The sequence below is a fragment of the Alosa pseudoharengus genome, unplaced genomic scaffold, assembly GCF_046254945.1.
Source record: "Alosa pseudoharengus isolate Yale_2024_CS ecotype anadromous, Long Island Sound unplaced genomic scaffold, YU_APseudo_1.1 YU_APseudo_1.1_scf_23, whole genome shotgun sequence".
NCBI classification, from domain to species: Eukaryota; Metazoa; Chordata; class Actinopteri; order Clupeiformes; family Clupeidae; genus Alosa; species Alosa pseudoharengus.
In genome coordinates this window covers 13,000,180-13,025,951 of record NW_027468685.1, presented here as the reverse complement: position 1 = coordinate 13,025,951, position 25,772 = coordinate 13,000,180, and the positions used below count along the sequence as shown (strand labels likewise).

Here is a 25,772-nt window from a genome sequence, read left to right as displayed (position 1 = left end):
ACACAGTGTTTCTGAGGATCATCAAACCGTGTAGCACCGTAGTTCGTTGTAGTTCAGACAAGAGGAACTATGGCGGAGGCGGTGGTCAGTGGGGCTAGGTCTGATGTTATCTCTAGTGAAAGCTCAACAACTAATGCAATGGCATATTTGCAAGATGAGGTAAAAAACGATTCACTATGCCAAACGGTCTTCTATTGTGGTGCATTATTTTAATTGATATAATATGGTAGCACAACTGGCAGTGGAAAGTCATGCTAACAGGTTATTTCGGCTAGTCCAGGACTTGTTTGGAAGGGTGACTTTAGGACAATTTTGTCCTAATTACATTGATTGCTAATGTTACTTGCTGGTTGTTCGATTGAAATGAAACTACTAAGCATGTTGATATATTCTATGAGAACGTGAAACCCCATACACCTGTACGCCATGGTCTAACTTACTAATGTTTTAGCTAGTAGCTGCGGCTGAACAAAAATGACATCCAGCTACGTTGTCACTTCCTAGTTTCATAATCACAATTTGCTATCAGTGACATTTCATGCAGCCGCAAAACAGTGGAAACCATACAAATAGTGTTTTTTCCCCGCACGACTTGACTTCTGCGAAATACAATACAATACAATTGCAACAGTAAACGTAGAGGTATACATGTCCAGGCAGGCTGTTGTGTACAGCAAATTGAAATAGTGTTAAATATGAAAGATCAATTCATCTTTAGAAATAAACTTGTCTTTACAAGGTATTTGGTGCAAAGGCATCATTTGAAAGTGTTGTCCTGATATATATACCAGGAAAAGTCCTTTCATTAGAAAAAGGCCAGTGCTAATTTCACCCATGTCAACAGAAGCCTGATTCGGATCTGGTTCCTGCACTTAACCTGGGTGACTTAGACTTGACCACTGATGAGTTCATCTTGGATGAAGTGGACAGTAAGTTTTCTTTCACTTGTACTTTATACACACTACGCACACCTGTTTAATTAGGCAGATATTTGTTGCTAACTGTATTTGTTTTACAGTACACATCCAGGCCAATCTGGAAGACGATTTGGTAAAGGAGGCCCTTAAAACGGTACTGATTGCTTTTGAATTCTTTAATTGTAAGCGTTATAAAAATGGCCTGAAATTAAAGAACCTTGATTTTGGTGCTCCTCTAACTCTTCTAACTAGGGGGTTGACCTTCGGCAGTACTCAAAGCAAGTGGAAGCTGAGCTCCAACGCATTGAACAGGCCTCAATCAAAGACTGTATCCTTCATGCATCAGTTCACTTTCTCTCATTGCGTAATTGTTTTGGGCAAAATGTTTCACTGGTTCAGTGCTAGGTATATCAGACAGGTAGTACTCTAAATTAGTCATCTGGTTACAATTATATTTTGAATGAATCAATTTGCCAGTTTTGTACCAATGACCCTTGATGAAAGACTGATAGATATTAAAGAGAGCCAGAATATTGCATCTCTTCACAACCAGATAACGGCATGTGATTCAATACTGGAGGTAGGATATTCACCATGATTTAATTTTGCTTTTCTGATTATCACGGAGTGCAGAGTGGTCTCTTATTGCGAAGCGCTCTCCAGTGTTTCCCACAGAATCGAATTCTATTTGTGGTGGTAGGTTTGCAGAATTAACTTGAATGCAACAGTTTTTAACAAATTAGCGCAGCGTGGTTATGATGCTAACCAAATTTAAGCACAATTTAGCACAACCTGGAAAATCATTGTGTGGTGGTCAATGTTGATATTGTGGTGGGCCGCCACAAATAAGTCAATGTATGGGAAACACTGCTCTCTTTTTCATTCTGTCTCTCACTCACTCACTCTCCCTCCCTACCCCGGCCTCTTCCAGCGCATGGAGGAGATGTTGAGCAGCTTTCAGAGTGACCTGTCGTCCATCAGCAGTGAGATCCAGACGCTGCAGCAGCAGTCCGTCAGCATGAACATGCGCCTGAAGAACAGGCAGGCCGTGCGGAGCCAACTCAGCCAGCTGGTGGATGAGCTGGTGGTGCCGGGAGCCATGATCTCGTGAGTCCGCAATGCAAAAGAGAGAGGGAGGGAAGTGAAAGGTGGAGGTGAAGGGTAGCCTCAAAAATTCAGTGTTTCCCACAGAACTAAATTCTATTTGTGGGGGTAGGTTTGCAGAATTAACTTGAATTCAACAGTTTTTAACAAATTAGCGTAGTGTGGTTATGATGAACCAGATTTAAGCACAATTTAGTACAACCTGGAAAATCTTTGTGTGGTGGTCAATGTTGATATTGTGGTTGGCCACCACAAATAAGTCAATGTATGGGAAACACTGTAGATTAATTTCTCTCTTGTTGCTGGGTGTTCATCTAAGATGCATATCTTTAGATCTTATTTATTTAAGTGAGTCCCAGCCAAGTAAGAAGCCAAACATGACACTCCATCACGATGAACAAGCCTATCACTTGTAAACAAACACAAAAAAACTCTGTGCAATAACCTCCTCTTTATATTCATGACAAATCAAGTCAATGACCTGTTATGACAGGGCATACATCTGTTAAAGTCCTTAAAGGCCTGAGTTTATGTGCTGATCAGTGTTCTCAGGTAGTCAGTCACAGTATGCTTGCATTTTCTTTTTTTTCCTAGTGTAATACTAGACAGCCCTGTTACCGAGCAAGAGTTTATGGAACAGCTACATGAGCTCAACAACAAGATCAACTTTGCCAAGGAGCTCAGCTTTAGAGAGACCCTGGCCTGCTCTGACATCCAGGATATTGTGGACAGACTCAAGATCAAGGTGAGCGCAAGGAGTTTTGACCAGAGGTGAATGGACAGAGTGGAGCCCTTTGAAGAGGTGTAGAGCCTGTTCTGTAAATGTAAATGTCTGTCTGAAATGGAGCAGAGGTTCACTGCTTCCCACAGCATAGATCACACGACAGGTTTATTGATCCACACTTCAGCAGCATGCAGACATACAATAGACCTCTGAAGTTCGCCTACAAAATGTACCCAAAGCTGCCATATTTGCCCATATAAGGAGATCCGGGTGTTAATTGAAGCTAACTACCTATGGCAAGTTTTATTGTAAGTTAGCTGTGGGGTAGCAAAGATCAAAGTGTGATGTCTTCACGTGCCGAAGATCAGAGTATCCACTCGAAGGCAGAGGACAAAACTGTGTAGAGCAAAATGTCTGCATTTCCGATTTCTTTGTCCCTGCAAAAGTTTAACAGGTGCGATAATTAAAAATCCCCATGTTATTTTCTCATAGATAAAATATCAAGATACCGGATCTTCTTATATGGGCAAAGATGGTAGCTTTTTTGTAGGGGAACTTCAGAGGTCTATTCATGTACCTATAAACTCAATTCAGCTACATTTACACCTATCACATCAGTCAAGGTCCTGCCTAGTTTACACTTTTTTTGTGTCAGTTCTCAGCCAGAAGAAAACACACAGACAGGTTCTCATGAGAGCGTTTTACTGTTGATTATCTTTCTAATTGATTTTCAGACCATATGGGATTAATTCATGTTTACATTTAGTAACAAAAACATCAAGTAGTTTTTATTATCAGGTAGTGTTTTTTTCCAACAGGGGGTACTTTTATCTAACAGAAATATAAGTTTTCTGGTATTGCATGCCTATTGTCATTTATTATGTGCTAAGTTTAAAGACAATATGCTTATCAGTTCTGACTCGGAGTGTCTTAATAATGCTAAATACGTTTCTGTGCATCTGCGAGGCCTTCTCCTAATTAATTTCCCTGTGTTCAAACTAGCCAATAATTGTATTGAGGTATGCAAAAAGATTAAATACCTTGGTCATTGTATTGCAGAGGATATGAATGATGATGATGACATATACAGACAGTGTTGTAAGTTATATGCACAGGCAAACATCATAGCACGTAAATTTAGTTACTGTTCTACTTAAGTTAAAGTGGCTCTGTTCAAAGCTTACTGCACACCACTCTATACTGCCCATATGTGGTCTTCTTACAAAAAAGTTGCCTACAATGATGCAATGCAAATTTTACTCAAGGTTCCCAGAGGAGGCAGTGCTAGTCAGATGTTTGTATCTGTAGGAGTAAGCACACTGAAAGCACTTTTAAGAAATTTGATGTTTAAGTTTATGCAACATCGAGATGAGTCCACCAACAGTATCATGATGGCACTCTTACATCCCTTTGTGAGCTGCTCCAGGTACACATCCAGACTGAGAGTGCATTGGCTGAAATGTCTGTATGTATTTTAATTGTTGTATTTGTTTTTCTTCTTGTTTGTCTGCTTGTTTTGTTTTGTTTGTTTTTATCTGTTCTGTCTTGCGTAGCTTTTGGACATGAGTCTAGCAAATATACTGAATTGAATTGAATTGAATTAGTAACATGAAGGTCATATCTGGGGTACCCCCCTTCAGGCGGACTTGTTCCTCTGTGTGACATAGATTTAAATGCCCAGATCACGTGTTCTGTATCCACAAGTTGTCCATAGATTCAAACAATGAATGAGTCTGTTGAGTCTGGATAAGAAGGGGCTCAGCCGATGGCAATTTGGACTTTTTGACCACAACAACAGCTGTTTAAAAGGTGCTGTATTTGTTTTGCAGGCAGTGACAAAGATCAGAGAGTTCATCTTGCAAAAGATCTACTCCTTTAGGAAGCCTATGACCAACTACCAGATCCCTCAGAACAACCTTCTCAAGTACAGGTACAGAAGCGTGCAACTACCAATGAGCTTTGGTCTGTATCAGTTGTCAGTTGTAACTGTCAATGCACTTGTTTTAATTCCTTTGTCCTTTATTTTACTTCATCAGGTTCTTCTATCAGTTCCTACTCGCTAATGAGAGGTCGGTTGCCAAGGAGATCAGAGATGAATATGTGGACACCATGAGCAAGATCTACTACAGCTACTTCAAGTCCTACAGCAGTCGCCTCCTCAAGGTCCAGGTGAGCCAAAAGGCAGATGATGGAAATGTGGCTGTGAGCCTCAAGGGGGCGCCACATTCAAATATAAAATGCTAAGGAGAGCTTCTGAAAAGTCACGAATCACCATAGTAAAAAGGTGCAATAAGAACATTTTGTCTGAAAGTAAAATAGTATTTGTAATGCTTAAGGCTTTTTTTGCCTTTGCTCACATTTGTAGAAGTTGTCCCTTAAATGATGGATTTCTATAAGATAGTTTTAAAGAAAATGTTACTTAAATGTCAACACATCTCTGACACTTTACTTTTTTCATTCATAATATTTTTGCATCATTTCTAAGTATGAGGACGTGGCAGACAAGGATGACCTCATGGGTGTGGAGGACACAGCTAAGAAAGATATCCTTTCACTCAGACAATCATCATGAACATTCCAGGGTTGTTTATTTGACTTTGTAAAGAAGTTTCACTATGTTGTACACATTATAGTTTTATTGTGTGCAATATTATCATGGACCAAATGACTGGAAAAAAAAGGGTTAAATTATTATTTTATCTATTATTATAAATTATTATTTATTACTTTATCAGGTTAATGCATTTATATCTCAGTACCCAGTGATGTATCCTTAACAGCTTAGCAGGTTTCTTCTCCAAGCCGTCCCTGAAGAGCAGGAACACCATCTTCACTCTGGGCCAGCGGGGGGCAGTGCTGAGTCCAGCAGAGCTGGAGGGACCCATCCTCATCCCCCACACCGCTCAGAGAGGAGACGTCAGGGTAACCACACCACTACCTCACAGTTCCACACACCACAGACACCTGGAAACCTAGAAACACAGTTATTCTCTCACTCACTTACTCACTCACTCACTCACTCACTCACTCACTCTCTCTCACACACACACACTCACTCTCACACACACACACACTCACTCTCACACACACACCCACACACACACACACACACACAAACAAACAAACAAAGCGGCAGAGCTAGACTTGGTCATGCCACAGAGCACACTAACAGCAATGATTGCTACTGTTATCATGGAAATTAGAAATGTATTATCTGGTTTTAAACCAAATTTAATAACACATAATTATATATGCATTCCACAGCTAACTGTCAAAATTACACAGTTACAGTGTCAGATTTGAATTCAGTCACAGCGAAATATATACACAAATTTGTGTGTGTGTGTGTGTGTACATACGCACTGTTTAAACATAGGTATATATATAACATACTTCCTCTTTCCCATCTCCAGTACCCTTATGAGACGCTGTTCCGAAGTCAGCACTTTGCATTGTTAGATAATGGCTGCCGTGAGTACCTCTTCCTGTCTGACTTCTTCATGGTGGCTGGCAACTCTGCGCTGGACCTCTTCAACTGCATCATGGGAAAAACACTCGGCATGTTTCTGGTAAGACCAGGTCACCTCTGTGGGAGGGTGCAGAGAGTGAAATTCACATGTGGTATGTTCAGCAACATGCGCAGGAAAGCCATGTTTAACCCTTTAACCCCAGGACACAGCAATGGATATCTGGGCCCTTGATAGCGCTGTGCAAGTATCTGTGTCTGTCCCTAAATCTACCTGCCTCAGTCATTGCAAGCGCCTCTTGATTGATTAATCACCACTATGTGGATACTGTTTTTAGAATTGATTTAGATTAAGTGTTAGTTAGTATAATTTGTATTTTAGTATATTTAGTATTCTTTATCTTCTACTGTCCTTATTGCTTAGTTGTGTTTTTATATTATATACTTTTAATTACTTTTTCTGCTGTTAGTGAATGTGTGTGTGTTGTCTGTATGCTACTGAGACCTTGAATTTCCCCAGGGGATCAATAAAGTATATATCTATCTAAATGAACTAACCTCTGGCCTGAATCATGAATCAGTTCAGGTAGTGTTCAAGTCTATCTAAGGTGACGTCATTGGAAAGGTCTGATTTACAGATACATGCTTTTAATGTACAAGGTTCAGACTGTGGTAAACTGGGGGAGGATGAACTCTGCCAGGAAGGTCGTAGGGTGCACAGTAGGGTGCGAAGAGTGATGCATGTTTGGGCTCCTGTGGTTTCTGAAGAGTGTGTGAGAGATGGTGCACCAGTACATGTGACATGGTGTGATGCAGCATCAGTAGGAGGTGTGATCAGTCTCACCCCCCCACCCACCCCCCTCTCATAATTTTCTTTCTTTCTGCTTGCCATCTCTATCTCTGCAGAAGAACATCTCCACCTACGCATCGGACTGTTATGACAGTATCGCCGTGTTTCTGTGCATCCACATCATCCTACGGTTCAAAACCATCACGGCGAAGAGGAACATTCCGGCGATGGACAAGTCAGTTCATAGCACAAACCACAAATACGGTCTCAGTTATGTAGATAACTGTGTGTCTGTGAGGTGGGAATCATCTGAGCAACATCAACATATATTAATGTGCATGGGTGTTTGGTTTGTGTGTGTGTGTGCGTGTGTGTGTGTGGTGTGTGTGTGTGTGTGTGTGTGTGTGTGTGCAGATACTGGGAGGCAGTACTGGAGCTACTGTGGCCAAGGTTTGAGCTCATCCTGGAGATGAACATCCAGAGTATTCGCAACACTGACCCTCAGAAACTGGGCGTGCTGGACACAAGACCACACTACGTACGGACACGCACTACACTGTTTAAATCTGTGTGCACAGATTGTTTAAGCCAAGCACCAAACCACATTATGGGCAATCACCAACACACAGGTGCACACATGACATCTCAGTGCAGGTCTGTAGTTATTGTTGGTCAAATTCATTAAGGCACTTACAGCATGTACTTATTAGTAAGGACAGGAAGCCACTGCTATAATGCATTTTATCATTCACAGACTCAGTTTAACAGCCTGTTTCACCAATTGCATGAATTTGCATTACTGCAGTTCTTTAAGGACCATACATATTTACCTCTCACTGTTTTTAATATAATATACTGTATAACCATATAACACAGGAAATATGTACACAATATTTAAAACCACATAAAATATAGTTTTTGTTGTTTTGTTTTCTCTATCTTCTAGTTGTATTCTAACAAAGAGAATGAGAAATAAATTAATATTGCTAAACCAACAAATATAATGGGTGCCCTAAGACTTTTGCACATTACTGTATATATTTTAAGACTATACTTGCATTTCAATAGAAATTCACTATACATATTGCCATATCACAAAGATCCCAGTCTTACTGTACTTAGAATAAAATAAGAATGAATGTGAAACTGTTCTCTATTGTAGATCACACGGCGCTATGCTGAGTTCTCCTCAGCCATCGTCAGCATTAACCAGACATTCCCCAACGAGCGCACTCATGCCTTGCTGGCTCAGCTACAGGTATGCCAACTCTTCATAAGGCAGCTCTTTCTACCGCTCGGAAATGATAGCACTCAGAAAGATCCCTCCCAAACATAACCAGCTGGTGGAGGTAGAGCTTTTGGGTACTTTTACATCTGTGTTTGTTTGCATATGTTTAATGTGTGTGTGTGTGTGTGTGTGTGTGTGTGTGTGTGTGTGTGTGTGTGTGTGTGTGTGTGTGTTCAGGTTGAAGTGGAGAACTTTGTCCTAAAGATGGCTGCGGAGTTCCCCTCCAGGAAGGATCAACTCATTTTCCTCATCAACAACTACGACATGCTGCTCAGTGTTCTGATGGTGAGGCTGTGGCTAGTTTGGAGTATAGCCTGTGGTTGCTTTTTTCCCCCTCTCCATCTCGGCCACCTTGACATCACTGGAAAGTACCTGAATTTGAGTCTGTTAAGGTGACATTTTAGAAACTACTTGAAATTGTTGACAGTTTGGGTTGTGTTGAACCACATCAAAGTAAGCACTTATCTGTATCTTTACATGTTGTGTGTGCACATGCATCTACTGTATGCATGGGCTGGTGTTGCAGGGATACACAATGCTCACCTAGTACTTGATTATCCCCAAAACAACCCCTTTTGACAGTTATCTCATCAGCCTCTCTCTCCTTCTCTTACTCTCCCTTTCTGGCTGGCTCTGTGTCTGTATCCGTTTCCCCCGATGGTTTCAGGAGAGGGCAGCTGATGACAGTAAGGAGGTGGAAGGCTTCCAGCAGCTTCTCTTGGCCAGAACTCAGGTGAGCACAGAGGTCGTTCAACCAAAGCTGGTAGTAATGCAGAATATTATTGAAGACAGAAAATATGATATGAAATATTGTGTGTTACTACGTATATTGTTTATGTACTAAAAATTGATGGAAGCTTCAATTGTCTCCACAATCGTCCACTTTTTTGTGTGTGTGTGTGTTGATTAGGAGTTCATAGAGGAGATTTTGTCACCCCCCTTTGGTGGCATGATTGCGTTTGTGAAAGAGAGTGAGGCTTTGATGGAGAGAGGTCAGCTGGACCGGCTGAAGAATGATGAAGGTCTGTTTAAAGGTTTTTTTAAGGAAGGCCTACTCAACTCTGAACTCTAATGTTTTCACTCCTCTATATCCACTTTTGTCTGATTTTGTCTGATTGTACCCATTTTCTCTCTCACTCTCTTTCTTTCTATATATCTCTATCTTTCTCTTTCTGTCTCTCTCTCTCTCTCTCTCTCTCTGCTTCTCCTTTTCTCTGCAGCTCGGATCACTCAGCTGGTGAGGGGTTTCTCCAGCACCTGGAAGCAGTCAGTGGAGGCTATGAGTCAGGATGTCATGAGGTCCTTCACCAACTTTAAAAACGGCACCAGTATCATTCAGGTAGAGCAATCTCACCCAGCACAGCTCATAACTGACCCAAAAAGGCTATTCTCTATCTCTCTCTCTCTTTCTTTCTCTCTCTCTCTCTCTTTCTTTCTTTCTCTCTCTCTCTCTCTGCTATATTTGGCTTTCATTAAAAAGGAGAACACAGTGACCATAATTTGATGTTCCTATTAAGATGTTCTATATGGTGGCATTTTAAGATCCTTTAAAAAGGTGCTATAAGCGATGTAACGCGGTTTCTAAGCTAAAACATTTTTTGTTAAACACAGCAAACATCACCTCACCATCCGCTAGCTGCCTGTGTCCCGAATACACTGTAGAAAACGCGGTCTCCGTAGACAGCCGAAGCTCCAAAAACGGCCACAAAACAACCTGCGCATAACAACATAACAAATTGTTCCAGCAAATCACAGACGAGATGCGTGTTTGGGAGAGTTTCAATTGCACGGGAGGGAGGGGGAGGGAGTAGCGAGCTAGCTCTCTGTTTTGTTTGAATGTCAACAGAAGTGACGTTACCCTACATCACTTATAGCACCTTTAAGGCTTAATGAAGTCTTACCAACTAAAAGGGCTTCAGTAAATGCCTCTGACACACAAATGGATTGGATCTGTCCCTTGGGCTTTCTGATGTTGCCTTCTGATGTTGCGCTTCTCCCTCCTCTCCACTAGGGGGCTCTGACTCAGCTCATCCAGTATTACCACGGTTTCCACAAGGTCCTCTCGCAGCCGACGTTCCGCAGTCTGGCCGTGCGCTCGGAGCTCATCAACCTGCACCATCTGATGGTGGAGGTGAAGAAACACAAGCCCAACTTCTGATCAACGGACGGACTGAAAACCTGTAGAGCTGAGCTCAGCCAGTTTGGTACAACAAGGGGCTAGGTTCAGTGTGGCCTGGGTCAACAACATCACTGTACCCATGACAACATATCAGGGGATCCAGAGGACTGTTAGGGCTTGTAAACTGCAACTGCACTCTAATGACCGTTTCCCTTGTGGTTGCGGGGAATTCACAGAACAACGTGCTGTTGTATACCATTGAAGGGAGGCACTGCTGGAAAATGTTAACACTGGATAGGAAGGTACCTTTACTTGTATGGAAGTTTCTGGCATGTAAAAAATGGACATATATTGTGTATATATGTGCTTTGTACGTACACTAAAGCATTCCATATGTTTTAACCATGGAACAGTTGGAGCAAGACTTTGAAAGCATTCTAATGGGTATTCTATTATGATTAATATATTTAACTTATGCAGATATGTTGTTGATTCTTGTTGTGGCCCCATCATGTAGTGTTAATGGTGGAAGTCCTCTATCTGGCAAAAAAGTAAATATCTTGCTGTTGAAAAAACTATTCTGATTATTGCTTTTATCTGTTGCAAGAATGCTGTGCCTGTATACACTGTTAGGGAGACAATAAAGTGATTTGAACTGATCTTCAAAAAAACTTTTATCAATTCAGTTCTGTACAAATTGTAATAAATATCATGAGATGTGAGAATGATTGCACATATAAACACACATGTACACAAGCACATGTGTGTACACAAGCACAGGCCTGGTTTGTAAAAAGTTGCTACAACAAAAAAGCTCAGATAGACCAGTTGACTTGCAAGTGTCACCCATACACTGTCCCCTTAAATCAAACACAACAATGGTTCTTTTTTTCAACCAGATGTACTGACTTAAACTCCACTACAGACAATCCACATATTTGTACCTGTTATGTGGTATGTCTATGGTGAGCTGACCTTCATATCATACTTATCTGACCTAACTGTTTCCAACACATACGCACACATAATTCTGCTATCAACTATCCCACTGTGTCTTTCATGCTGTCTATTTCGCACTCTACATAAATTTCAATCAAGTTATTTACACTACATGACATCAGAAGTCAGTTATATTAACAAAAGGATGCACAGATAAAAAACAAATAGTCTTACATTCACAATACTTTTGCAGAATTTGCTTATGTAAGTGGTTTGCAGCTGGTGTTATCCATTGATGAATGATCTGATCCTAAAATGTTCTTTAACTTACACCTAAAGGTGATTGTAGGATGCTGAGAAGCTGAGCTGCTGCAGCACAGACAGTCACAGACAGTGCAAATGTGCAGTAAAGACAGAAAGGTACTGCACTACTGGAACAGAAAACAGCATTGCACTCATCCTCAATCAAATGAAATAAAGCATTAATCCACAGAGCAGAAAGAGGGGGAGGCCTGGATAGGACCTGCTGCCTGCTGAGCGGTCTGAGGGGAAACAGACAGAGAGAGAAAAGAGACCTGTCAGTGTTTGGCCAAATCCATGACTTCTCTGTGCCAGCCAAAGACACCACCATCCACATGTTGTATTTAAAAGGTAAAGTCTGGGTGTCTAATCCCATACACTTTGTCAAATTCCACAAATTGCAAATGGACAAGGTGTTTTAAAGCGCAAACGTTAATGAATCATCTCAATACTCCCACATGAGACATGATTGCTATAAGTAATGCAGGAGAACGTTGCTTTTGGACAGGCTTTGAACTTTGCCTGCCATTTCAGTTAGGGCCCTATGTGGCTGAAAGATACTGCATATTTGCTGTGTGATGTCCATGTTTACCATAATGACCAAATGTGCTTACCCTCAAGGAATTCCCTTTTCTGCTGAGTCTGTTCTGGCTTGTCAGGGCTAGGTTCTACATCGCAAAAAGACAGACTGGATAAACAACCAGTACAGGCTGCAACAGTTCCACAAATAACATTCTGTCTGGTGGTATTCATTCATTTTTCTGAAGCAGGCAACATCAATGATTCAGAAATTACCTTTTTCTAAATGTACACATTTATGCATTGCGATATGAGAGTAGTGGAAACAATGGAAATAAATAGCCAAGACTTGTTAGTGGAGTGGCCACTTCATCTGTATTTAAACCATATATTGAGCTCACAGGACCCCACAGACAGCACTGTCCATTGCCAAAAGGCCCAAAACTGAGTTCCATCATATCTGCTTGGCACAATGCCATGATCAACTGAACTACAAGTGTCTACAGGGCATTTCTCACCTGTTACTGTGACCATCACCGTGCTCAGAGCCAATCCATTTTCATCCAACACACGGTAGGTGCCCTCATCGTTCCATGTGATGTTTTCAATGACAACTGTCAAGCTGCCTTCCCTGGCCCGGGGATGCAGGGTCATCTGGGACCCTTTCCCTTTCTTCTTCCAAAGGACATCCCACTGGGAGAGCCTCCGGGGCTGAAACACCACTTGCTTGGCCTGAGGAGTGTAAAGCTCCAGCTCCAGGTCCCTCCCCCTCTCCACTGTCTTCTTCAGCTTGTGGTCTACAGAAACGGACAGAAGAACAGGGGTAGAAAAGGGATGAGAGACATGGAATACCTTTTAAAATACAAACTGCCTGCAATTTGGTCATTGGGTGCATCCAAAGGGACGAACAATCGTGCTTGGTACTAAAAACTATTCAGACCTTCTTGTGATCCTCCAGGCTTGAGTTTTACAGTAAGACAATTGTATCGTACAATTTATCCTATGGGAGCAGCATGTACCAAATACATACCATTTTGCTATTTATTAAATAGTTGTCACTACAACTCTACCACTTTGTTAGATGACCGAAACTCTTGGAGTGGACAAGTGAAAACACATTATGATATTACAGTTTGCCACATTTGTTTAATGTCCTTACCCCTGACAATGAACTGAACACTCTGCAGCAAAACCTTCCTTTTCACTTTCGTCTTGCCAACCACCAGGTAGCTCTCGTACACGCCAGAGTCCGTCAGCCGGACGTCTTCCAGAAACAAAGAGCAGTTGCCTTGTTCCAGCATTTGCTGGGGCACATTGGCTCGTCCCTCATACCCTTGGCCCTGAAACTTCTCTGTGCCCATGCCCTCAAACACTGTTTCCGACGTGCTCAGCCACTGTATGTAAGGAGAGGGTGGAGACTGGTGAAGTGAGGAGACCAGGCAGGGCAGCACTGCAGACTGCCCTACATCACATGATGTGGAGATCATCGAACCCTGGATAGAGGAACCTGTAGGGTGTAAACAGGGACTGTTTTCTTATTGGCGTACTTTATGTTGGTCAGAAGTACTGATATTTAAATATAGGCTAAAAGAATAATGTTGGACAGCACACTTTATTATGAAAGCACAAAACGGGTACAAAAAGTACACACACTGATGGATGGAAAAGTACTCACAGACAGATAAGACAATCCCAAGATACAGTGGTAGGTTTGATGTAGTTGAGTTTGAAGGGTGGTTGGTCATGTCTGATCTGGTTAGGTCTATCTTCAATCGATGTACAGGTTTGGCTGTTTAGGATCCAAAAACACACTGAGCTAAATTAACTTAACCCATTAATGTTGATGGTAATTTTGATACCATAGATTTAATAGAGACCCAGTCAGACCAATAGTATGAAAAATCAGGAACAGAGTTTATTTACAATGATGCGCATCTAGGGAGAGACAGCATGACTTCACAAAGATCCATCAGCTGCTCTAACTAGACAAGGAAATAGTTAGGGTTTAAGTATCCTTCCAGGCTGACAGGAGATGGCGTTGGTCATCCCATCTCACGTGGACTACACTGAATTAGACTCTGATTAGTGGCAACCTGGCAATCTGGAGCAGATAGCTACTGACGCAGCCATGCAGAACAGTGAAACACTGCAGTCATAATATTCCCGCTTATCTCTAACTTCAGTCACACACAGATATACACAGGGACAGTACAGATATCATACAGTCATTACCTAGAATCATACTTTTAGTATCAAAGTGACCCACTAATGAGAAATGCAGAACATTAAACCATATATTGGAATATTAGACATAATGTTCTATTCCACTTTCTCTCAATGTCCATAGTGGATGTTTAAAATTTCCTTTACAGCACTTACTGTAAAGTGCAAGTTAAGCCAGTGTTTTTCAACCATTGTGCCGGGGCACACTAGTGTGCCGTGAGAGTTTATCAGGTGTGCCGCAGAAAATTACCCAGAAAAGCAACTGTTGCATCAAAGAATTTATAACCACATGCTCTCATTGATTGTATGATTGCACTATTTGTGGTATGCGGGCATTGTACAACGGGGGCCCCATATCCAGTATTCACAGAATCATCACATATCCAGTTCATAACAACAATTAAATTAGATATAGTCACCTACAAATGAAACAGAGGGCGCTTGTTTTATTGAGCAGGTCTTGCATAGAATCCATAATAAGGCCATATCTGTGTATTATTTGAAATTTTAGGCTATGGTATGTTTATTTTTTCATCACAGAGGATGTTAGTGTGCAAAGCAAAGCATGTTATTGTTATTATAATGATTTTTGAGTTTCTTTTCAAAGACACAACTTTAACTTCCAATTATGACATGATAAATATGTGTAGCCACTTCTCCCAAGAGGTCTCACTACAAATATCAAGTTGTCCCCTCTTAGTGTCCTACTTAAACTTTGTCCCTTTTCCTTAAACATAGTTAGTTAGATAGATACATTAGTTAGTTAGATAGATAGATAGATAGATAGATAGATAGATAGATAGATAGATAGATAGATAATGGGTTAAGGCCTGCATAGAGCAATAAATAATCCTTAATTTTGTGCAACATATAATTCTGTCAAAAAACTTAAACCCCACAGTAGCATTTAATTTCCCATATTGCAGGCTACATCCAGCTGCTTGTTTCGTCTGTCTGTCTTTCTTTCTTTCTTTCTTTGAAAACCACTTGTTTATATTTTCAGCGGTTGAAAATGCAAAGCTACACTGTGGTATTTTACACAGTTTGGTTTTTACACAGTGGAATCGTTTCTTTGCAAGACACAATTTCACCGTGAAACTGGGACGGCCCCGCCCACACAGCTTCAGCGAAAACGAGAGCTAAAATTCTAAACATATCAACTCACTCACTCAGCTGCTCACTCCGCACTGGTAGGCTACGTACATGCTTCTATGGGCTGACCAAACACAAACTATGTATGTTCAGTGCATGACATTACATTACATTTCATTCATTTCAAAGGTGCAGATAGGTCTACAAGTCCAAAGGATCAGGTCACATGGAAACGATGTTTAAACTGGAACTTGTTTAAATGTCAAGTCTAAATGGTTGTCGACCAGCTTCAATGCATTATTTCAAAATATGACAATGCTGAATATTGATGGAAAGATATAACCACTATCTCAATTTCTAACAGGTAGTAGCCTATGCTTCTTTGCAGACTGTTGTGCAGATTGCCCGTGACTGCCCACTGTTTCTTTTATGGAGCGCCTATTTGTATTGCATATAGCATGCACGAAGGATGTCGTTGTTTTGCGCCCACGACCATTTTCCTTGACTTTGATTTATTACAATTGTCATAAATTGCTATTATGTAAGTGTAAAATACTCACCCAAGTTGTGCCCCACTCTTATGGGGTGTGATCTGCAAGAGGAGAGATGAGAGACTGAGCCGAATTACAGACATCGTCTGGAGTCACCACGAAGCAAAACGAAACTTAGCAGAAATAGAAACTTAGCAGAAATAGACAGCTTGCAGCTCATTAACTCGTCAACAAAAAAATAAGCTGTCAGGAAAATTCAACCTTGTCCTCATTGTCAAAGTCATCCCACCCCCTGTACCCCCCTTAAGCTTTCGGGTCGTCTAATAATGAAATCACAGACCCTCCTTCAGTCCACTTCATACAATTCACTCAGCCTAAGCAGACATGGTGCACTGGCTGGCATTAACACTGAATCTGCTTCTATTATGTGAGTATATTCTGAAATAGTAGATGTATGATAGCCTATGAGAGAGTTTAATAGACAGACAGACAGACAGACAGGTAGATAGATAGATAGATTGATTGATTGATTGATTGATTGATTGATTGTTTAATTGGTTTTCATGCAGGTGCTGGACAAGATCTTTCTGCAGCTAGCTCTCAGACTTACATTGTGCAACCCAATGACAATGCCACTCTGTCCTGTAATATTTCACATAGGCCTACAGCTAGTCAGCCTGATACAGTTTCATGGTTCCACTACCGGGACAATGAGTTGAAACCAGTGATGGCCACAGAATTTAGTAAAATTTCCAAATCTTACATAAGGATCCAGAATGCGAACAACCCCCACCCAGATTCAAACAATGGAGTTGACCCATGGAAGTATTTAATTACAGGAGTGAAAGAGTCTGATTTGGGGGTGTATCACTGTTTGGTTCAACGAAACAAAGTGCTGATTGTTGAGGCAAGCATCAGATTGTCATTCACAGGTAAGGAAGATATCTAGGGACTGAAAAGCTCCCATGTCACATGTTGTACCTATTCAGTAGGCTTCTTGAAAATCCAGCATGTATTCTCTCAACAGTTCATCCAGTTTTTTTTCTTATTAGCAAAACTGTTATACATTTTCTGTCTGCATTCCAGGAGCTTTACTGGTGTCAATTATATAATTAAGTTGAAAACCGGTATGTCATAATTTAGCATCAGTGGGGCTTCCATTCCTGTCTGGTTGTGTTGTGCAATGTGGATCCATGCATTTCCACATGAACAGATACTGTATAAAGCAGGATGCGGGTTGGGTTGCAACCCAACCTGGTGAGACATGGTGAGTTGCATAGAACTCAAACAAAATGTGTTATTTTACAGCAGTAAATAACTATGATTAAAAATGCATGCAAAAAATTATGAATACATTTGCTCCTTCTGGACGTGTTTTGCTGCAAGCTCAAAAAAGAAACTTAAAAAAATGAAATCCTTTTCCCTGATACTGAAACCACATTGCATAAGAATCGTTCTGTCGGAAATGGTTGCTTTTCAAATTGACCACTGACACTCACCACCACAAAGCACATCTTGTGATCAGAGTCAACAAAACTATTTTCACACGTCCTGAGTAACTCTGAGCTGCATCACTGGGGGGCTTCTTCAGAACTGTTGTGTGGTTGCGTGTTTTAGGCGAGGCAGGTGGAGAGCAGGGGTCTCCCCTCAACTGGACCCTCCTGGCTTGTGTAGGGCTTGCTGCAGCCTTTCTAGGGGCGTCTGTCACCTTCTGCATAGCTCGCTACCAAGGTCAGTATGAACCACTTTTCAAAATAGAAACTGAATCTGGTGCATTTTATAAATTTTCCTATTAGCCTGTATACAGTAATATTTAGTATACATGTCATGTTATGTGTTTCAAAAATGTATTTTTTAACGTGTCGTAGAAAAAGGGACTCAAAGATCTTTTAATGTTATAGAAGTTCTCATGACTATCGCTCAAGCCATGAGGCCATTGACATCAATATTTCTGTTATTTTCTTTTTAGTATTTCTGTTAATTATTGATGTATTTATTTTCCTTTCTATGTTTCTGTCATGTTAAAATTAGCAAACCACAGCTCCGACAACACTGGAAATAAAGATCTAAAGGTGATGGATAAAATCTCTCTCTCACACTCACACACACACACACACACACACGCACATGCACACCAGCTAGCACCAAAAATGTACACAGAATTGTTAAAGATTGACAAAGTGACAGTGGGCACATTTACCATTGTGCTTATTTTATTCCAGGGCGTTGATCTGCATTATGCCAGCCTGAAATGCCACGGTATAAATGGTCAGAAAAAACTCACTCGTCCCCCAGATGTGACCTACGCCACCGTGGCCAGTCGTTCTCCTGTCGGTGTCAGTGGTCTTCTTCACTGAATGTACTTAATGATGATTGAGCTATTTTATTTGTTGGTAAATGTGTGTGTGTGTGTGTGTGTGTGAAATAGAGTGGGTGGGGGGTACTCATGACTTAGGACTCTATGTGAAGCCAAATCAAACATGCCTGTAGCAAATTCAATGTATAACGACCTAAAAACTTTAAAGCTTTTTTATGAGCTGAATGTCTTGATGTGCACATGATCTCAATGCGCTTATGTTTGGGTGGATGACGACTATATGTCTGGCAGATATGAATTGACTATGCTATACTTGTAGCAGATAGCTTAGTATTTGATGTGTCCAGACAGCATATTTCTCTACAAACTATATACTTTAATAAAAGCATGAGAAATATATGTTTATTTGTTTTACTTGGAACATGTTTTGACATTATTTTTAAATAAAATAACAAAAAAAAGAATCTCAACGTTTTTATTTTACATCCTGCCCACAGCTTATCAAGGAAAGTTCTACACAAATATGACAAATAATATATATATGTAATATTCACACACCCTCTATGTTCTCAACAAAACTTGCTCACAGAATCTATTCTGAAGTTGGGTATGCCACGGCAACAGTGGAATAGATGACCTGGTGACCCTTATCCTGCATTTGCCCTCTTTCCAGCCAGTTCTGTCGCCCCAGTGATGCATAGTGGACCTCACGGTCCTCCTCAGCTGAAAGGCTCTGTCAAAACACACATGCAAGATTCAACAGATTTATTTGACATATACTAGATACAACAGTATAGCATTAACTATGGAAATGTAAACCTGGTGTACTCCATGACTGATATTTTAGAAATAAAATAGATAAAGGGATTATTCATAATAAAATGAAAGATAAAGTAATATGAATAATACTGACAATATCACTGAAATATAAAGTATAAATAATGATAAAAAATAATATACATATAACCACAAACACAGACTTTGGTAAATGTCTTCTTGTCTTCAAAGCCACCGTAATAAGTATATTATGTAAAAGGGAATCAATCACTATGGGAAAATAAGCTTTGCCATACTTTCGCTTCGTTGGATACCATGAGTGTTAATTCCAGAAATGAAAGTGTGACCAAGACTCATGAGGACTGACCATACAGGTTTCATTTTGCATGTAGTGTCACATGTACACCAATGTTAATTTTCAGGTTCTTGAATTCAGACATGCAGGCAGCAATAAACACCGGTGGAATGACCTCTAACTTGATAAGCTGCAAATGAAAGGCCTAGTGCAATGTGTCAATACGTACTGTACAGGTGGTATTGTTTCAATATTATTTTTATGCACATTGCATTTATTCTTATATTATGTGTTTTCAATTTTTATAAGCAGCCCCGAGCGTTTAAAAAAAAAAAGAAAGCGTTTGAACTTGATTGAAAGGTTCTTACCTGGCCAACATCACCGTGAATCTTTGGTGAACCTTTTGTATAGATTGAGAGCATCAACATTTTACAATGTTCAAAAATAATACTAGAATGTTCCAATTACAAAACACTAGGATTAACACATCAAATGGAATTGAGCTATTTGGCAACATTGTTAATTACCAATTTCTTCACTGGTAACGTTATTCAAATAGTTTCCCTTTATGGAATCACAATTGCACTTGATAAACAAATACAGTCATAACATACACTGTCTAATCATTTTATCATGCAATGCCTATCTCTAGCTATTGTACTTGCCCCTCTCAAAAGCATGAATATGTCACATGTTAATGTTTGCATGGAGATAAAGAACACAGAAATAGGAGGCAGAGCAGTGTTACCTCTAATGCACAGGCCCTGCGGTTGTAGCTCAGTTTCTTCATGATGATATCCTGTCCCTATGACAACAGCATAAGGTTTGAAATACAAGATAGCTCTTCAGAAACAGGTGGGTGGGAATACATTTTCATGGAAACGTTCATTTTCCCCCCTAAATGATTTCAAAAAGTGAATCTTTCATATATTCTAGATTCATTAAAAATAGAGTGAAATATGTCAAGCCATTTTTGTTTAAGTGTCTATCATTATGTCTTACAGCTAATGAAAATAAAAAATCTGTTTCTCAAAATAGAATAAAGACGTTATAATACAGAAATGCCGGTTTCCTGATCCTCCTGATTCCTCTTGGTTTCTGTAAACAACCAGAATCAGAAGACTGCTGACTTGATACCCACTGATAGACACTCCTTGACACCCACAAGGAGGGTAAGCCACAAAAGGTGACTGCTGAAAGGACTGGGTGTTCACAGAGTGCTGTATCAAAGCATATTCATGGTAAGTTGACTGCAGGGGGAAAGTGTGGTAGGAAAAGGTGTGCAAGCAACAAGGATGACCGCAGCTGTGAGAGAATTGTCAGGTAAAGCCAATTCAAGAACTTGGGGGAACTTCACAAGAGGTGGACTGAGGCTGGACTCTACATCAAGAATCACCACATACAGACATGTCCAGGAAATGGGCTACAAGTGGCACATTCAGTCAAGCCACTCCTAAATCAGACACAAGGTTAGAGACAGAACTGGAACGCTGCTCAGTGTTCCAAACTCCTCTTTTCACATAAAAACAAATTAAGCATTTAACCCTTAGAACCCTAAGCTGTTTTTAGGGCATTTTCACTACCTTTATTCATAAGGATTTATTCTGGTCATTGTAAGTGCCACACACATATATTATATATTGTTTTTTTCAGGAGAGTTTAGGCTATTCAGATCTGCCATCATTTCATGTATTAATACTAGCATTGATTTTATTTAGATTTTTAAAGAATTAAAATATAAAAAGTGTATTATAAAAATTCTTATATTTCGACATGTATCTCACCACAGCAAGCTCACAGCTCTACATGCATTTCATGTGTGTGTAGGGCAGACTGTCCTGAATCGGGCAATATAATTGCCATGTTGGAGGGATACTCTGGGGCTGAGCAATTTACAGAAATATTTGCTGTGTGATTTACGGAAATAAATGCCATTTTTTATTTAGTGATGAAAAATGACCTTTCTGCGCTCCATATCTGTGACACGAACTGATCTGACCTGACTTGACCCGAGGTTGCGTGTTAGCCTGCGTGCCTGTGTGTATGCGGTCATAATAATTCTCAACTCTTTACTGCATTGCCATGAACAAAGTAAAGGCCAAAAAGGTGTTTATTTGTTGAAATTGGGATGCAATGTGAGCCTTGAATTGGATGCCATGCAGGAATTTGCTAGGATCTCAAAACCGGAATATGAACATGCTTTGCCATAGAGAAACACATGATAGCATTGGATTATAAACATGCTTTGCCACAAGAACAGACAAAAACGTGGGGTAAGTCCAGCTATATGAAGTTATTATTTTGCTGTCACTTCGTCTGTTTTATAACCCAGAAGGATGTACTTGGTATCAAATGATAGCTCTGAGTCTCCTCTTTCATCTGACATGCGTGGCATATCTATGCGATCACGGGTCCGCGAGTAATTCAAACGAGAGTAATGAGTGTGCAGCGTTGGTTTGTGTACATGACGTTATTATTTTGCAGTCACTTCGTCTGGTTTTATAAGCCAGAAGGATCGATAAACATGGTACCAATGGATAGCCCTGTGCCCCCTCTTTCATCTGATATGCGTGCCATATCGATGCGATCACGGGTTCGCGAGTAATTCAAACTAGAGTAATGCGTGTGCAGGTGAATGCAGAGAAGTATAGACTGTAAATATGATGCAATTTGATTTAATTTCATGATTTTTTTTAATTTTCATACTTGATCGTACAGACAAGTGTGTAGTCTCGTTGGAAAGCCCCACTTCTGCTCTGTCGTGCAATAAAGGTTTCATCTCGCTGCGATGAACCGTTCCGGAGCAATGTAACAGAGAAGAAAGGGTGTGTTTTTTGACGCACTTTGCGTCAATCGGGTTCTAAGGGTTAATTTGGATATCAGGGTACAAACAAGGTCTCAAAAGTCTGGGGGAAGAGTGGAGAGGCACAGAATCCAAGTTGTTTGCTGTCCAGTTTCCACAGTCAGTGATGATTTGGGGTGCCATGTCATCTGCTGATGTTGGTCCACTGTGTATTATCAAGTCCAATGTCAATGCAGCCTTCTACCAGGAGATTTTATAGCACTTCATGCTTCCATCTGCTGACAAGCTGTATGGAGATGCTGATTTCCTTTCCACCAGACCCAACAATACAGATGACCTTAAGGCCACTATCAAAGCAACCTGGGCTTCCATAATATCTCAGCAGTACCACAGACTGATTGCCTTCATACAACGCTACATTGATGCAGTAATTTGTGCAAAGCAGCCCGAACAAGTATTGAGGGTATAAATGGACTATTTTAGAATTGTCAGATTAGTTGATCTATTTTCAAAATAACATTTCTGCTGTTATAACCTCTTTATTCTAATATTATGAGATACTGATTTTTGGTTTTCATCAGATGTAAGCTGTAATCAAGTAATCAAGAAATATTTCACTTTATATCTAATGAATCTAGAATATATGAAAGATTCACTTTTTGACATAAATTAGGGAGGGGGGGGATTTAACTTTTCCACGATATTCACATTGTTTGAGACACACCTGTATTTGTTATCAGGTTTATATCACTATTAATCTGACGGAAGTACTGGCAAAGCAATTCCGCCCTCACCTGTAATTCTGACATTCTTTTTGTTCTTTCTTTTCTTCGACATCTTTCTCTGGCACAAAATTAGGGACACCAGAAAAACTGATGACACCAGCACACATAGTCCGACAACGGCAATAACAGCCACTATCAGAAAAAACAAACAAACAATTAAGATTCAAACAGACATACCTAACACATTCATTCCATTTTGCAAAGCCTACCTTTATATAAGCCTACCTTTATTCAATATAGGACCTGTTATTTCTGGTGAATCTGCAAAAAGGGGATTTTAGTCAAACCAAACTTAAATGGTGTTGTATCTTAACTGAACCACATGAATTCACTTAGGCACCAGATTTGATCATGCTGATTTAAATGAAGTAACTTTTCCCTGACTATGTTGTCTGTGAGTGTTTATTCTAGTCTTTGCTCTGGAGTCTGGATCTTGAGCTTGTTGGGGTACACTGGTAATAAATCCGCCACAACAACAGCACCAAAGTTGTTTGGTTCCTAATGTGTTGTACTAAACATTTGACATGCAAAAAAAGTTTAGCAAGTGCATTAATGTTATGTAAATTACCTGTAACAATTGTATCTGTTACTGCAGTTGTGGTTTGATGTATCTGATCCTTGTGAGCTACAAAGAAAAACAAATCTTGTGGAAACCATGATAGAAATGGTCTATACTGTATATGAGATATTGTGTTTCAGACAAATATTAATTTCTACCAAACCAACACAATTGATCCAGACCTTAAGGCCGCAACACTAAATCAAATCTTTACAACCTCCATCAGCCTCACCCTTAATCACCGTAAGCCTGGCAACCACGTTGCTGTTACACATGTACTTCCCAGAATCCTCTAGCTCCAGACGGACTATCTCAAGAGCCTTGTGATATGGGACAAACCGTCCTTGTGGGTCGTCCCTCATTCTGATTATTGTTCCGTTCCTGAAGACGGTGAAGATGTTCACACGCCTGGGGCTCCTCTCTTTCCTGAAGGACCAAACCTGCTTTTTGTCACTTTCACAGGGGATCAACAGGGTCCGTCCTTCAGATATGTAAAAGGTTTGACCTGTGTTGACATCACATCCACATGACAAAAAAGGCACACTAGTTATGTAATATATTGAACATCCACTATCAATTCTCATTGGTCTACTCTGGCATCTGTCCATAGTGCTCTGATAAGCCTGTTAATTCCAAAGCCCATGGTTTTGTATTGCAATTTGTCAACAAATACTGTTGAACATCCACTATCAATTCTCATTGGTCTACTCTGGCATCTGTCCATAGTGCTCTGATAAGCCTGTTAATTCCCATGGTTTTGTATTGCAATTTGTCAACAAATACTGTATAATTTCAATAACTAATTTTACCAGTTGAACAAAGCACTAAATTGCTGATTGCCCTGATTTTTTTTTTAACCAATTGACAGACAAAACAGTGTTATATTGACCATGACCAAAACAGTTTTAAATTGACCATGAAGCAGCAGCTGCCGCTCCCAAAGCCGTGGATTTCCCTCTGTACCTGTTAGCACCTCCACCTCTGCCTCCAGGTGACCGTTACAGTAATACTCCCCAGCATCGGCCCGCTCCAGGTCCTTAATCTGCAGGTATCCGTCTGATATGTGGTACTTATTCTGGTTGAGATAGGACACGGCAGCTCCCTTTTTGAAGGCAATGACCTGGCCTGCCCCGTTCCTCCACTCCATATTGGGGTTGTCTGGATCACTGTCGCAGCACAGAAACAGGAAGTGGTCCTCAGGAACAGAGTACCTTCTGACTGAGGTGGAAAAGGCCGAGAGAACAAACAATTACATTCTAGGCACATAGTTTCTCATCGACACTCACTGTACATGTCTGAATACCTGGCAGAAATAATTGTAAATGATTTACAGTAAGTCTTGTAAGTAATTTCCACTGTAAATGACATGCAACTGCAATAATTTATTTCTTTTAACAATTCACTCAAAGTCTGTGACAATTTGGTGAAGAATACCACATACATTGTTTATAATTAATAGAAAAACATTTAGCTGAAGTTGAACTAAATTTGTCAGTTTAATTATGGAGCAGTTATATGGTCTTGGTAATACATGTTCAGCACTAAAACTAGACAAAGTATTTGTTAATTTTTCATATATCTTACCGATATGTGAAACCCCTGCGAAACCCCTGGTGAAAAGATTTAAAAGAATGAGCAGATTAAGACAACCGGTTTCAAAGTTCTTCATTACTGTGTCTGGGCGAATGCATCTAAATAATATGGCCTCCACTCCCACCACTCCTCAACATATCCACCCGTGCAGAGCTTCCTGTTCAGGAGATGATGCATCTGGGAGCATGTTATATTTGGCAGAGTGGCGCATGATGCACAGACCAGTGAGGATGGTAAAGGAGATAGTGGACAAAGCCCATTTTTAGACCATTTCTATTCTGGTCACCCGTCTGGCGTGCCTAAACAGTTGATTTAACTGTTCATCATGTCCTAGAAATGTTTTTGAATACATTTTCTTGTGATTTCATTGACATACTTATTTGAGCCATTCATTTATTCACGATATGTGGGGAAACCCTGTAAGCGGTCATCACAGTAGTATTTTCTGTGTATGTGTATATGTGTAGATGTACCTAAGCTGGGCTCGGTATAAGGTTGTGCATAGGCATACAGTAAATTAACTCTTATAAATGAATATTATAAGAGTGCTTTTGTATATTATATATGAATTGTGTTTATCCATCTGAGCAGAACATTGCTTGCCAGTTAAGTGTTCCTATGGTAGGTCTCGGATGTGTAATAGTGCACAATATAGAGACAAATACACAGAG

General features: G+C 40.3%; 3 protein-coding genes across 3 annotated transcripts; 1 reads left to right on the top strand and 2 right to left on the bottom strand.

The window, feature by feature from the left end:
- The first annotated feature begins 58 nt into the window (after positions 1-58).
- On the top strand, positions 59-10,984 carry vps52 (VPS52 subunit of GARP complex). The gene is made up of 20 exons (XM_076301615.1): positions 59-159; positions 845-929; positions 1,019-1,071; positions 1,170-1,245; positions 1,430-1,497; positions 1,849-2,024; positions 2,616-2,766; positions 4,575-4,675; positions 4,782-4,914; positions 5,231-5,288; positions 5,534-5,667; positions 6,159-6,314; positions 7,118-7,236; positions 7,416-7,539; positions 8,164-8,259; positions 8,467-8,574; positions 8,957-9,022; positions 9,200-9,311; positions 9,510-9,628; positions 10,301-10,984. Exons 1-20 carry the CDS (start codon positions 70-72, stop codon positions 10,445-10,447), a joined length of 2,172 nt encoding a protein of 723 aa, XP_076157730.1. The 5' UTR covers positions 59-69; the 3' UTR covers positions 10,448-10,984.
- Positions 10,985-11,064: 80 nt separating this feature from the next.
- Positions 11,065-16,367, bottom strand: igldcp (Ig-like domain-containing protein). The gene is made up of 6 exons (XM_076301617.1): positions 16,042-16,367; positions 13,842-13,955; positions 13,326-13,673; positions 12,685-12,963; positions 12,262-12,315; positions 11,065-11,889 (listed from the first exon to the last, which is right to left on the bottom strand). The coding sequence occupies exons 2-6, from the start codon at positions 13,909-13,911 to the stop codon at positions 11,813-11,815; spliced, it is 828 nt and encodes a 275-aa protein (XP_076157732.1). The 5' UTR covers positions 13,912-13,955; positions 16,042-16,367; the 3' UTR covers positions 11,065-11,812.
- Positions 16,368-18,709: 2,342 nt separating this feature from the next.
- On the bottom strand, positions 18,710-25,174 carry LOC143140599 (uncharacterized). The gene is made up of 9 exons (XM_076301616.1): positions 25,093-25,174; positions 24,472-24,726; positions 23,741-24,013; positions 23,518-23,574; positions 23,175-23,210; positions 22,959-23,081; positions 20,110-20,166; positions 19,730-19,761; positions 18,710-19,022 (listed from the first exon to the last, which is right to left on the bottom strand). The coding sequence occupies exons 2-9, from the start codon at positions 24,653-24,655 to the stop codon at positions 18,882-18,884; spliced, it is 903 nt and encodes a 300-aa protein (XP_076157731.1). The 5' UTR covers positions 24,656-24,726; positions 25,093-25,174; the 3' UTR covers positions 18,710-18,881.
- Between the last annotated feature and the right edge of the window lie 598 nt (positions 25,175-25,772).